Raw genomic sequence first — 14769 nt, forward strand, 5'->3', positions numbered from 1 at the left:
TTTAACATAGTAAAAGCTGAGAAAGCGGGGGTCATCTAAAATAGTTGTTACAAGACTGCGGTGCTATGTAAACAAAGTATTGTTGTTGGGTTTTGCTTTTCAGCACTGGAGGTTTGATGATCACTGCCCAGAAGTGAAAAGTGCTTAACTCAGGAGTATCTCAGTAACATTTTATTGCTGATGGGACATGGCACTACAAGTTTAGAATTTAAATCACTCAAACTGATATTCCTTTTAGAATCAATGTACTATAAAAAAAGAGGAAGGTAATAATCCACTTTTACCTCTGGGGATACATAAACAGCACAAATACATATTAGGTTTTAACACCATTGCTTAAAAGCATCATAAAAGAACAATCACAAGTGTTAAAGCTTTATTTAATTATACAGAACATTTTCACCCATACAAAGGGTTTAAAAACATAGTTAAGTCAGCACTGGACTGGCAGTGGCCCCTGAGCCAGTTGGGAAGGCATATGTGCATACCTTAAATTCACCAGTTATGTTAAGCTCAGGATTATCAGTGTCTTGCCACTCCAGAACTGACTTTAAAGGGACATTAAAGACTTTGAGACGGTAATATAACATGATAAACTGTATGCATGCATGGATATATATATATATATATATATATATATATATATATATATATATATACACACACACACACACACGCCTGCAATATACTTTCATTATTTATTTTGCTCCCTTTTCCTGTAATTCCATTCTAAAATGTAGAGCTTTTTAGTTGCTGTTAGAAATAGAAATGCAGAATACGGTTATATTCCACACTGCCATTGGCTGCACACTCTAGTGAGCTATTCATAACTGTCCCTAATTGGCCACAGCAAAGAAGGTAACCTAAGTTACAACATGGCAGCAGACATTGTTTTATAGACACTAAAACTTTACACTTATTTTGTCAATATTTAAATAGCTAATGAAACTTTAAAAAAAAAATCATCTACATGTTATTCTCAGACTAATCTTTTCTTTAAATACATCATTCTATCTAGCATTATTTTAGTGTTTAATGTCCCTTTAACTAGTGTTTAACCCCTTTGTGGTGGGTAAAAAAAAAAGTTCTGTTCATAAAATATTTTTTTTGTACCTCACAGGTTAAATGTTAAGTTTACTAGATTATAGGGCAGATAAGCAAGGCCAGCGCTAATACTGCCTTATTGCCTTTGCACACATGGTTACCACCACCCATAGGTAAGCATGGGAAGTTTGTTATAGTACTGGATAAAGAATTAATGACATATTAGGGGAGAGGGAAAACAAACTATGACACAGGACAAAACAATAACTGCTTTGTCTTTTTCACCAGCCATGTGAGATACTAACCTGGTGCGGTCGGACACAGCTGGAATTGAGGTTCGGATATCGAGTGCCCGGATCGATAGTGTACTGGTCAAAGTTTTTGCTGATGTTTTCGGGTGTGGTTTGTGGTAGCAGCCGATACAGACTCTCTCTATCATAAGCAAAATATATCATCAGAAACCAACAAAAGACCAACATTTTGCCTGTAATCTTTACATGACTAAAGTGCGCAGTCAGGTTGTGGTCAGGACTCATGGAATCAGTCGTACAGTCTGGTGCCGGGTGATTTATGTAACAAGTGTATGTTGGTACATTATATGAAGTCATTTCTTTCTTTTATAGACATTTTCCCTAAGGGATTATTTTTTTCCTTTACCACAAAACCAGTAGTGTAACTGTTCATCATAAATGACCTAAAATAACCTTTTCTTTGATTTTTGACCTGCAACGAGCAAACTCTGCAACCACTGACAATGAAGTCAGCAAACAATCAGAGACACATACTTAAAAAGCTCATCTCTGGTTGGAAATATTAGCGTCATATGCCACAAAGTGCTTTAAATCAAATCCCTTGTTCAACATTTAAAGTGAATGTAAATTTTGATGCTAAAGTGTCCGTTTTTTTAAAATTCGATTAAAAACAGGGGCACTTTAATCCATCAAAATTTACATTTCACTCGTGTCGTGAAAAAATACCTTTTAAACTCGACAGCCGCTCCAGCATTAAAATTTACATTCATTTTAAGGGATATACTTGTTAGAAATTGATATTACTTTGTAATCATCCATGGAGATTTTTTAATGGGATATTAAACCCCAATTTTTTACTTTCAGGATTCAGACAGAGCATGCAATTTTAAGCAACTTTCTAATTTTCTTCTATCATTTTTCTTCGTTCTCTTGGTATCTTTATTTGAAAAAGCAGGAATGCAAGCTTAGGAGTTGGCCCATTTTTGGTTCAGTACACTGGGTAGCACTTGCTGATTGGTGGATACATTTAGCCGGCTCCTACGCTTACACTCCTGATTTTCAAATAAAGATACCAAGAGAACAAAGAAAAATTGATAATAGGAGTAAATTAGAAGGTAGCTTAAAATTGCCTGCTCTAGCTGAGTCATGAAATAAAAACTTGGGTTTCATATTCCTTTAAAGTGAAAATGATGCATTCTAAATATATAGAGCATGTCATTTTTGCATTACTGGTGCTAGTTTACTTTGTGTTTAACCTCTGCAAACATTTATTCTATCACCAGCCCTATTTGTAATACATTGGTAGGTCAATAATGCAAAAATTACAGGTGCCAATCAAATGGATATTAAACAGTTTCAGATTGTAGTATAGATTGTTTCATTGTGTGTACTTAAAGGGATACTGAACCCATTTTTTTTTTACTTTTGTGATTCAGATAGAGCATGCAACTTTCTAATTTACTCCTCTTATCAAATTTTCTTCATTCTCTTGGTATCTTTATTTGAAAAGCAAGAATGTAAGTTTAGAAGCCAGCCCATTTTTGGTTAACAACCTGGGTTGTTCTTGCTGATTGGTGGATAAATTCACCAACCAATAAACAAGTGTTGTCAAGGTTATAAACAAAAAAATTGACTGACTCCTTAGCTTAGATTAATGTACAAAGAAACAGGGTAGGGGGGCAGAGTAAATATCGGACAGGTAATTCCAATATATTGCTATACTTGTAAACAGTGAAGAATACAATAATTAATCATTTAAACCTTATTGAAATAGGAATATATACCTGAAGCAGAGACTGGACAAGGAACAAGTAACAAGTAGCAAACTCATTGTAAAAGGGGTTTACAATAGAGTGTAAGAAGTCAAGCTCTGCAATAGGAGGTGAAATTGTACGGAACTCTGCAAAACTAATGGGAAAATAAATGGGCATATCATTCCATTACATTCACACTGTTAAACTTTAATGAGGGATAAAAAGACATCCACGAATGATCATTCATACACAACAACTTTAGCTAAATATACTAACACTTCAACCAGAGGGCGAAAATAGTATATCTCTTGAGAATATTGAGGTGCCAGTACATCAGCCAACAGTGTTATATTTAACTATATAATAAGCCCTTACAATCCGAGGGCTAAATTAACATTTAATTTTAAAGTTCATTTCTGCTGTGCTGAATAGGCAAATAATAATTAAGCTAGAGAATTATATTAAACCATGGTAAGCAAAGTAAAAACACAAAGGAGAGACAAAGCTACTCCTAAGGACCCCTTAGATGCCTTCTTATTCAAATAAAGATTTCAAGAGAATGAAGAAAAATTGATAATAGGAGTAAATTAGAAAGTTACTTAAAACTGCATGCTCTATCTGAATCACAAAAGAAAAAAAATTGGGTTCAGAGTCCCTTAAAGTTTAATGCTGATTTTCTAAATTCCACTAAGTTTCTATAGAGTATTGGGTGCTACCATGTTTTAACTTAAGTTTCCCCATTATCACACTCTCCTACTGAGAATAATTAGGAACATATATAAAACAGGCAATAAAAAGAGACTATCTAAACAAGGCTAGGCGGAAAATAAGATTATCTAACAGGGTTTCCATACAATCTTGTTTGCACAAACTATTTTTGTCTGTCCCTAATTGTTCTCAACAGAAGACAGAAGATAAATAGAAAACTAGTTTAAATATGGTGGTGCCCATTACTTTATAGAAACAATAGTACTTTATAGCAGTGTTTCTTAGCCTTTTTGTAGCAAGTACCCCTAAAGTACCCTTAAGGCATACAATGAGTGCCCCTTACCAAAGCTCTAGGAACCCCCAGGGGTATATGTTCCACAGGGTGAGAAACATGCCTTCATAGAACTGAACCTTTCCATATTTTTAATATTTAATGAACAAATATAATTGTAAAAATACATCTGCATTCTATTCTAAGTCTAATCTTTGCTTTGAATACATCATTATGTCTAGCATGTTTTTATAGTGTAAACTATCCCTTTATTAGGGCATTTAATATTTGCATCAGAATTTCCTATTAAATACTTAATGTAAAAGATTTAATGTAAACCGTAAGTATATTAGTTTATTTATTAGTCTATTTTTTTAACTATTCTTGTTAAGTCAAAATACTCAGTTATATTATTTATTTTTCATCTGTCTAGTTTTATGCATGAATGCAACTATAACCCTGCGTAGCTATATCTGAGCTTTTACATTCAGCATTTAAAGGGACAGTCTGATGCTAAACTGACATGCATTAATTTGTTTGGACATGTAAGTTTCAGTTTTTGTTTTTCGTTTTTTTAAATAAAGAGTAAGAAGATTTTTAGACATACAAAAGTGTAACAATCAAGATATCTATTTGGCTAAAATATTTTAATTTTAAACAAATTCACTTTCAATATGTGTTTAAGCTCTGAAAAAAAGTTAAACCTAAGCTGGACACAGTCAGTGATTGGTGGATACGTACATATGCCACTGGCTATGCATTGCTCCGGTGTGCATGGTTTTTATTGTTTGTTTACCCTAATGCATGGGTTAAACACACAGTAAAAAGAGGATATGTGTAAAAGTTAAATTCTGTAACAGAATAAAGCATTTAATTACATTTTAAGTGACATATGGACCTGTCTCCTGTACGGTGGGTAGCAACCTGGTCTCTCTACACCTCAGACAGAAATGACTATGCTGAGACTTCTAAGGACTCACTGCGCTAGGACGAGAAAGCTGCATATTTTTTACTGAATAATAAAAAGAACAACAAATCATCAAATGGTCTCACCGTTCTGCAATAATCTCCAATGGTGGATTTCCCTGCGCCCAGCTCTTCACCATCCACGCGGTATCAAAAGCAGCCAGGAATCCTCGGGCGCAACCTGTTCCCATTGGCCAGAAAGGCTGCAATAACATTGACAACTTTACTATATAGATAGAAGTGTGTGACAGCGGCCACTAAATATGCAGAAAACCTAAATGAAAAGCACATTAGTGTAAAATACTGTTTTCTTAAAGAGATAGTAAAGTCAACAATGTATAGGATTGCTACAAACATTGTTGCAAATATTGCTGCCAGCGCTGAAGACCTGAGCATGCTCCTGTTCTCCTATGCAGCTACCTAGGTTTACTCTTAAACAAAAGATAAAAGAATTAAAGGGCCATGAAACCCAACATTTTTATTTCATGATTTAAGTAGAACATACCATTTTAAACAACCTTCCAGTTTACTTCTATTATTGTTTTTGCTTCCTTCTCTTGTTATCCTTTGCTGAGAGGTTTATCTAGGTAATATCAGGAGCAGCAAAGAACCTAGGTTCTAGCTGCTGATTGGTGGCTGCATATATATACCAATTGTCATTGGATCACCCATGTGTTCAGTTAGAAACCAGTAGTGCATTGCTGATCCTTCAACAAATGATACCAGAGACTTCCGGTTGGAGGAGGAGCGAGCAAGCTGCTGCAGCTCCAGAGCGTGTCTGCCTCGTGTGCGAGAGACGCTAACTACAGCCCTCCTAACGAGACCCTAGGATCCATTCAAGGGAACCGGGTCAGGATCCGGTGATCAGCGTTCCGGAAAGACACCCAAAGTCCTCTACAGATCCGGAGGTGAAGAGGGGAATGTCCCCGCAGGTTCAAAGAGGAGCAAGCTGAACGGCTCAATACCGCAAAAGGAGAACGGCAGTGAGGAAGCATAAAAGCAACAGCGAGAGGTCCCCTGCATGCTGAGAGGGCAATCACCCCTCCTCGGTCACGCTACATACAATTGGGGGTTTCTTTAAAGGAAAAACCGCTCTCCAGAATACCGCTTTGATTGAGGGAAAGCTAAATCAAGGCAGTTAGAGAGTGGATGTTTTAAGGGCCCCACAAGAAGGAATAATCTGGATTAGGAAGTACATACCAGTTCCAGGTCGTGGAGGTATCCTTCCTTTTTTTTTTGTTGTATCCCTGGAGCTGATAAGGGGAGTGCATATCGTTCTTTCTGGAGGAACAGGTGGTAAGGAAACTTGCACCACCCAGGTAACATTTTTTCTTTGTCTCACTAGTTGACTGGATGCAAAAAGGGTGACTTATTCTTGGATATACAGGGGTAAAGCACTATAAACTTGTTGGGAAGAGAAAGGAAGAAGGAAAGAAAAAAAGGGGGAGGATATGCTGGCTTGAGAAACTGTGCCAATGTAAAATATATGTTTTCCCTGAGACTTTTCTGAGACTCCTGTGGTCTCCTATAGAGAAGCAAAACAGCAGACAGACCAGTATAAGTAGACATTTGCAATTCCCCATTGTGGACATTATATTATGCATATAGACTGGTAAAAAGCTGGAAAAGTGAACTTCGCTTTTATTTGTTATTTCTATTTCTTGTTGTCTCTCCTTTCCCCTTTTTTCTTTTCTTGCTATAGGCCCTCATGTTCATTTAAGGATGGAATGACAAATGATGCTGCAGATTATTTGATTACTTGATGAAAACTAGCAATATTGTTTTCCTTTTTTTTTCTTTTTGTATGATAATAGCATAACCTGAGGTGCTTCATTGAACCTAAGATTGTGTTGAGAGGGTAGATGGGGTACACAAAGTATCTAGAGGGAAATACTACTTCTATAAGCCTAAATATAATTTAACCTTATATTTATATTGTAAATTTATACCTAAGCCTGACACTAACAAAGCGGCTGGGTATATCAAATTAGGTTAAAATGTTGTCTAATATGGTACAAGAGGTACATTGAAATTGTTGAAGTAGTGGGCCACTCCTAGGCTATAAGGTTCAATCATACAAAAATCTTACAGCCAATAAAAACCTGAAGGTATAACAAAAAAAGGTAATCCAAGGCCTAGCAGGGGGTGATGCTCTTTTTAAGATATACACTGCTGCTAAAGTGATACTGTATACAGAATAGAAGGTAGCTGTCTTCCATAAGCATTGTATTATTTTTTGAACACAAAGTTGTTTTCTTTTGGTTTTTATTTTTTTTTATTTTTTTCACAACAGGGGGAGCGCCTGTTTAATCAGAGTCATCACACATAGATTAAAATATTTGAACACAGTAGGGGAGATAGAGTAGGAGAATTCACATGTTGCAAGTCAGGTTCACACATGGATAAATATATATCACAACACAAGAATAAATCTCCAGCTATGGCTGCTAGAAGTAGGGAGAAAAAAAATAAAGGAAGCACCGAAACTGTGTCAGAAGCTATGAATGAGAGCATCAGTCAGTTAGACACACAGGCCTTGATTAAGGTGATGTCAGATGTCTTTGTGCCTCAGTTTGATTTAATTAAATCCGAGATTTCAGGTTTGACAAATGAAGTTAGACAGTTCTCTAAAAGATTAACTGAAGCCGAACAACGCATATCAGATGTGGAGGACAGAGTTGAGAGTCAGGAGTTGAATATTGTTGATATGAAGAGGAACTACGATAGGTTACAACAAAAAGTAGATGATCTAGAAAATCGTGCACGCAGAAACAATATTAAGGTAATAGGGCTATCAGAAAATACACAATATAAGGATCTGAATCTATTCATGTCTGAAATTTTACCAAAACTCCTGGATATGCCCCTTACGGACATACCTCTTACTGTGGAAAGAACGCATAGAATAGGGAATAGAAGGGAAGATAGTAACACTGATAGACCCAGACCGGTAATCACTAGATACTTGAATTTTCAGGACAAGGTAAAATTGTTGCAGTATTTTAGGAAGAAGAGGGATATAACTATAGAAGGTAAAAAAATCCTTATTTTTCAAGATTTCTCAGCAGAGTTATCCAACAAAAGGAGACTAATGTCGCCTTTTTGTACACAACTGATTAATAAAGGATATAGTGCCACACTAATATACCCAGCTAGGATACGAATCCAAGGAACTGAAGGGACAAGATTTTTAGAAAATCCAAGAGAGGCTGAAGTTTTTATAAGAGATGAGGTAATATAATAAAGGTTGAATATAATAAAAAAGGAATTGTTGTATCTAATGAGCAGGTCAGATAAGGAATGTAGAGTTCTTTGGGGAAAGGGGGGGTTAGGGAGGGAAAGGGGGGGGGGTTTATTTTATTTTATTTTTATTTTTTTATTTTTTTCTCTCTTCTCGCTCTCTCTCCTGCCCTTGGCGCAGTTCGCGCGTGGCTGGAAGGTCTAAGATTGAAGAGATCAAATGAATAATCAGTTTAGATGTGTCTCCTGGAATGTGGGCGGCATCACCTCCCCGATAAAGAGAAAGGCAATTCTGACACAACTTAAGAAATTGAAGGCTGATGTAGCCCTCATCCAGGAGACACACCTGAAAGGAGAAGAACTGATTAAACTGAAAGCTGGTTGGGTGGGGGAAATAATTGGAACCCCTTGCTCTAAAAGAAAAAGAGGAGTTGCAATTCTTTTGAATAAAAAACTCCATTATACTATTTTGTCCTCTGAGTTAGACTCAGAAGAAAGATATATGATCTTAAAATTGGAAACTGGGAGAAGAATATTTACTATATGTAATGTCTATGGCCCTAATGATTATAACCCATCATTTTGGATGGAACTTCAATCTCAGTTATTAGAAAAGACAGATGGAGTTCTTATATTAGGCGGGGACTTCAATATGGTGTTTCAAATCCCCTTAGACAGAATTAGAAAAGGGGAGGCCGGGAGGAAAACAAGAAAAGATAAGCTGGAGGCTAAGTTACTGCGTAAATTTATAACTAACCTTAATATAAAAGATGTATGGAGAGAGAGAAACCCGACGGATAGGGAATACACATGTGCCTCTAAGGCTCATATGACGTTCTCTAGGATAGATATGTTCATGACCTCAGAGAGATTAATGGGCCTGGAGCTAGAAGCAGAAATAAGAGACATAGTAATATCAGATCACGCCCCAATAACTCTTAAAATTATTTTGAATAATAATAACTCTCCCATTAGACGATTTAGGTTTCCTAACTATCTGATCAAAGATAGCGGATTTAAAAATATGTTGAAGACAAAATGGCAAGATTTCTACACAAATAATGTAGAATACTTGGAGAAGCCAGAGATATTCTGGGAAGCATCAAAAACGGTAATTCGAGGTGAAGTTATTGCTTTTCTGTGCAAAAAAAAGAAAAAAGAAAAAATCAGAGAAAAATAAATGTTAAAGAGATTGTCTTCAGCATATAATAAATACCTAGATGAACCAAATAGCAGGAATTGGCAGCAGTATGTGGAGGCAAAGGAGGCTAGGGACATCTGGCTTATTAATAAAACTACTCAGGAAGAACTTAGGTTGTCTGCAAAGTTCTATAGACACGGAAATAAATCAGGGAAATTCCTAGCCAACTTGGTTAAGAAAGCAAAAGGACATAGCCATATTGGGTGTATAAATATAAATGGGAAGGTGGAACATAAAACAGAAGATATTTTGAACCTATTTAAAGACTATTATCAAAAGGTTTATAGTGCAGGAGAATTGAACCCTGAAAAAAAGCGAGATTTCTGGGCAAAGATCTTAAAACCCAAGCTTGAGGAAATAGAAAGAAACAAACTTACTGAATCAATCTCAGAAGAAGAGGTTAGTAATTCTATTAAAAACTTAAAAAATAATAAGGCCCCGGGCACAGATTTATTACCCAACGAATATTATAAAATACTTATAGAGGAGGTAGTTCCAAATTTAACCTTACTATTTAATCAATACCTTAAAGAAGGGAAAGAAATGTCATCTCATTTTACGGCATCTTGGACAACGCTAATTTTAAAACCAAATAAAGATCCTACATTGATGGAGTCATATAGGCCCATATCCCTATTAAACTCGGATTATAAAATTTTAACAGGTATCATTGCCAATAGATTTCAGGCAGTATTAAAATCTATAATCCACACTGACCAGACAGGCTTTATGGTAGGAAGGAATTCCGCTTCTAATTTACGTAAACTGTTTTCGGTGTTAGATTCCATAAAAAATGAAAAACATTTACAAAAAGAGAAAAATAAACCCCAAAAAAAAGGGATAGACCTAGCTTAGCTATACTCTCTCTAGATGCACAGAAAGCTTTCGATTCCGTGGAATGGGACCATCTATTTACTTCAATGTCAGAATTTGGGTTTCCAGAAATTATAATTCAGCTAGTTAAAAATATCTATAAAAAACCAGGTACTGCAATTTTGGTAAATGGTCAGATATCTGAAAATCTTTTGCTAGAGAGAGGTACCAGACAGGGATGTCCTCTCTCACCACTTTTATTCAACGTAGTGATAGAGCCCTTAGCCATAATGCTAAGAGAAAAGATACAAGGCATAATGGTGGGCGAATATGAGAGCAAAGTCTCTTTATATGCAGATGATCTATTGCTATATGTTCGTAATCTTAAGGATAATATCCAGCTAGTATTGGAAATAATAGAAGATTTTAGTGCGTTCTCAGGCTATAAGATCAACATAGGTAAATCTGAACTGATGATACTGAGGGAGGATAAAGATTGGAGTCCAGGGAATCATTTCAAGGTAGTTCAAGAGGGTATAAGATATTTAGGCATACTAATCTCAACTCAAGAAGAACTACTATATAGTTTAAATTATATACCCCTGTTCAGGAAAATAAAAGAAGATCTAAAAGCTTGGTCCAAGTTACCACTATCAATTACCGGTAGGGTTAATATATTCAAAATGATAATGTTTCCAAAAATTTTATATCTCATTCAAAATTTGACTATTCTGATCCCAAAGAAAGATTAGAGAGCTTATGGGGGCGGTAAGGCAATTTATATGGAACAACAAGAAACCTAGAATATCTGTGAATAAATTACACCTACAAAGAGATACAGGGGGATTAGCCCTCCCAAACTTGGAACATTATAACTGGGTAATGCTAAGTAGAATAGTAGTAGAATGGATAACCGGGGTTTCGTACTTCACGGTCTCAGAAATCGAAAAGAATTTATGTATGCCACATAATTTAACAAACCTTATACATTGCCCATGGCGAAGTCTGCCGACAAATATAAAAAAAATAACAACTATTGTTAATCCCATAATAGCATGGCAAAAGTTGTGTGTTAATCTGGGGATAGAATATAAGATGTCCAAATATCTTCTAATACAGAATAATCCATCCTTTCCCATGGGTTTTAACTCTCCTTTATTTCAAAGCTGGGGGGCCAAGGGGTTGGAACACATATGGCAAGTATTGGACATAGAAAGAAAGACAGTTAAATCATTTGACTCTTTGAAAACTAATTTTGCAATAGAAAACAGAGATTTTTTTGCCTACCTGCAGGTCAGGCATTATGCCCAACAGCTTATCAAGGATAATGGTTGGAACTGGGGATGGGAGAAAATTGAATCATGGATAAAAATGGTTACGCATGGAATTTACTCAATCTCACCTTGGTATAAACTTTTCTCCATGAAGGAAGGTCAAAAACATTTAGACAACTTAACGAATAAATGGAGACCCTACATCACGGAGATAGATGAGTCTAATGATAAGATAAGAGAGTCAATCGCCCAAGTAGCTAAAATAACAATATCTGAAACTTGGAGAGAGGCCCACTTAAAGTTATTATACCATACTTATTATACACCAGAGAAGGGGGCAAAGTGGGGTAATACCCATTTTAATAGATGTCCTAAATGCAGTCAACCTGCAGCTGATCTAATACACATGGTATGGGAATGCCCCCCAGTTAAACAATTTTGGTTTAAAATTGAGTTCTGGCTACAGAAAATTTTAAGGAGACCCAGTAATTTTAAATTAGAACACATAGTACTCCTATCTAGGAACAAGGAATGGGGGGAAGACTGGAAATTGATAAATATTTCAATACTTGCGGCCAGAAGTATAATCTTTAGACAATGGAAGAATAGCAAAAAACCCAACTTCTCAGAGTGGAAAAATTTCTTGATAAAACAAGCAATTATTGAACAGTTTGATATACAAGAACTGAATGAGCTTACCAGTAGAAAGTATAGGAAGAAATGGGAAAAATTGGTACATTCACTTCCAGATACTATACAGGAACAATTTTGGCATCCTTTTCGGAGATCAGTTGAAAACTAAGGTGAAGCCATAGTGCGGATTGCGCTGGAGCATGGGGAGGGAGAGAAATAATTCCCCCCCCCTTTTTTTTTTTTTTTTTCTTCTGTTTTTGTTTTGGGTAAGGGGTCGAGGGTTTAAGGGAATAAAAAACCTGAATATAAGTACAGAATATATGATGGAAGATGACTTATATTGTACTTAGTATAGATAGATAAAGAGCAGTATGTATGGTAATTACATAAAGGCCTAGGTTAATCTAGGTGAGAATTTGTAAAACACCCTGTGTGGTGAAAATTGGCCCAAATGTGAGGCTGTCTATTGTTTCTTCTTTCTTGTGTTTATACATGGTAAAACACCCTGCGAGGTGAAAGGTAAGCCCATCTGAGAGGCTCTGTATATATATTTTGGGATTATAAATAAAGCTATAAAAAAAAAAAAAAATGATACCAAGTGAATGATGCAAATTTGATAATTGAAGTTAATTGGAAAGTTATTTAAAATTGTATGTTCTACCTAAATCATGAAAGAAAAATTTTGGGTTTCATGTCCCTTTAAGCAAATTTTAGAAGTAAACTGGAAAGTGTTTTTTTGTTTTGTTTTTAATTGTCTAACGCTAAACCATTAAAGTTTAATTTTGACTGTGCCTTTAAAAGGGACATTCCAGACAAACTTGGAATCCACGTGAATGCATTTCAGCTTTGAATATAAGCATTTTTGTAATATACATGTATTAGCAAAAATGCTTCTAATAAAAGCTATAGCTGTTTCAAAAGTGTATTTAAGTATGCACCGTGCACCAGCATTTTAAACACAGCACTTGTTCAGAGAGCATAAGGTGCTTGCACCTCCTAGTAATCACTAAATTTGTTAATGATGACATAAGAGAAGCCCCACTTGCTCTCTGTGCAGCTGCAGTATTTAAAATGCTGGGGCACTGAGAATATCTAGCTATGCTTCACGTTCATGTGCAGAGAAAAATGCTAACACTAAAACAGTGATCATTTATACTAGAAACATTTTGTCAAAACATGTATATTGCAAATATGTTTCAATTCAAAGATATATATTTAATCTATGTACATTTAAATTTTGTCCAGAATGTCCCTTTAAATATATCCCTAGTACATGTATTATCTGGAACTTGCCCAGCACGATAGATTCTCCACTCAAGATCTTTGTTATTCAATCATTTCAAAGACAGTTGTCTTTGCTTATCCACTTACATTAGATGTCGGTTTTAATTTTTCTTTTTAAATAATACCAGATGCCACTTTATGTGTATTAGAAACTGTATGCAAAGCATAAAGGAACAATAAACTCACAATGTAATTCCCCATAACATGTCTAATTATGCAGAATAAAAAAATGCGCAATGCTACCCAGTAATTGCTTGATCACGGAAGAAACATATTATCTATCTTAAAATGGCAGCAGAAGAACAAAGCAACCCCCTTTGTATGTGTTAAACACATAGATTTGCAGGGTCAATATGGATAACATAATATGCTCTAATGAATGAGAGCATGTCATTTTTTTCACTATAGTGCCCCTTTAATTGCAGATATTAATTATACATATATAAACTGAGGTTAATATCCTTTTAAAGGGACATGAAACTCAAAATGTGGCGTTCTTGATTCAGACAGAGCATGCAATTTTAACAACTTTCCAATTTACTTCTATTGTGAAATTTTCTTTGTTCTTTTGAAAAACAGGGAGGTAAGTTCAGTAGTTTATAGTACAGTGGATGCCAGTTTCGAAATTACATACCTGTCATTCCAACATTCAGGAGAAGCTTAGAATACATTTTACATGATATCATCTTGTAAAACACAAATTATAGGGTGAATACGCGTCTGGTCCAAGAAAATGTACGCACCTCCAGTAAGCTGTCGCCAACCAGCGCCACCAAAAGATGGTGCCCATGTCGTTCACGGATGAGGGCTGCGTTTTCAGAAGCATACATTGAGGTAAAGTCAAACATCGCAACATCTGGCTGACCATAATGGTTAATAGCAAAATCTAAAGATGGCAGTTGGTAATTGGTTGCGAAGTCTGCAGCTTCTCTTGCGTACGATTGCAAGTTGTCCTGGTTTACATTTTCTGCGCATAGAAGCATCTCCGCATCAACATAGTCCTGCAGACAGAACAATATTAGTTATAACATACAGTTTGGTTTGCTTTGTAGAAAAATAAAAAAAAACTTTCTTAGACTATTTAATGTGCCTCTATGCACATGCATGCAGACAAATTCACTGTTCATTTTTATTATCAATAACCTTTTAAACACATGACAACATCTTTCCCAAGTGCTTTATAGAGAAACTATAATGAAAGAAATTGCAATTAACTTAAAGAGATACTAAACCAAATGATTCAAATAGAGCAGGCAATTTTAAGCAACTTTCTAGTTTACTCCTATTATCAATTTTTTTTCATTCTCTTGCTATCTTTATTTAAAAAGCA

General features: G+C 35.6%; 1 protein-coding gene across 1 annotated transcript in view; it reads right to left on the reverse strand.

Annotated features, from left to right (window-relative positions):
* The window catches only part of MICAL2 (microtubule associated monooxygenase, calponin and LIM domain containing 2), a 529879-nt gene that overhangs the window by 326033 nt on the left and 189077 nt on the right, over positions 1-14769 (reverse strand). The window contains exons 8-10 of the mRNA XM_053689298.1: positions 14183-14440; positions 5082-5197; positions 1350-1476 (exon numbers count right to left, since the gene is read on the reverse strand). Of these exons, the coding sequence (XP_053545273.1) occupies positions 1350-1476; positions 5082-5197; positions 14183-14440 (501 nt within the window). The remainder of the gene's footprint in view (positions 1-1349; positions 1477-5081; positions 5198-14182; positions 14441-14769) is intronic.

Source organism: Bombina bombina, chromosome 7 (genome assembly GCF_027579735.1).
Source record: "Bombina bombina isolate aBomBom1 chromosome 7, aBomBom1.pri, whole genome shotgun sequence".
Lineage (NCBI taxonomy): Eukaryota > Metazoa > Chordata > Amphibia > Anura > Bombinatoridae > Bombina > Bombina bombina.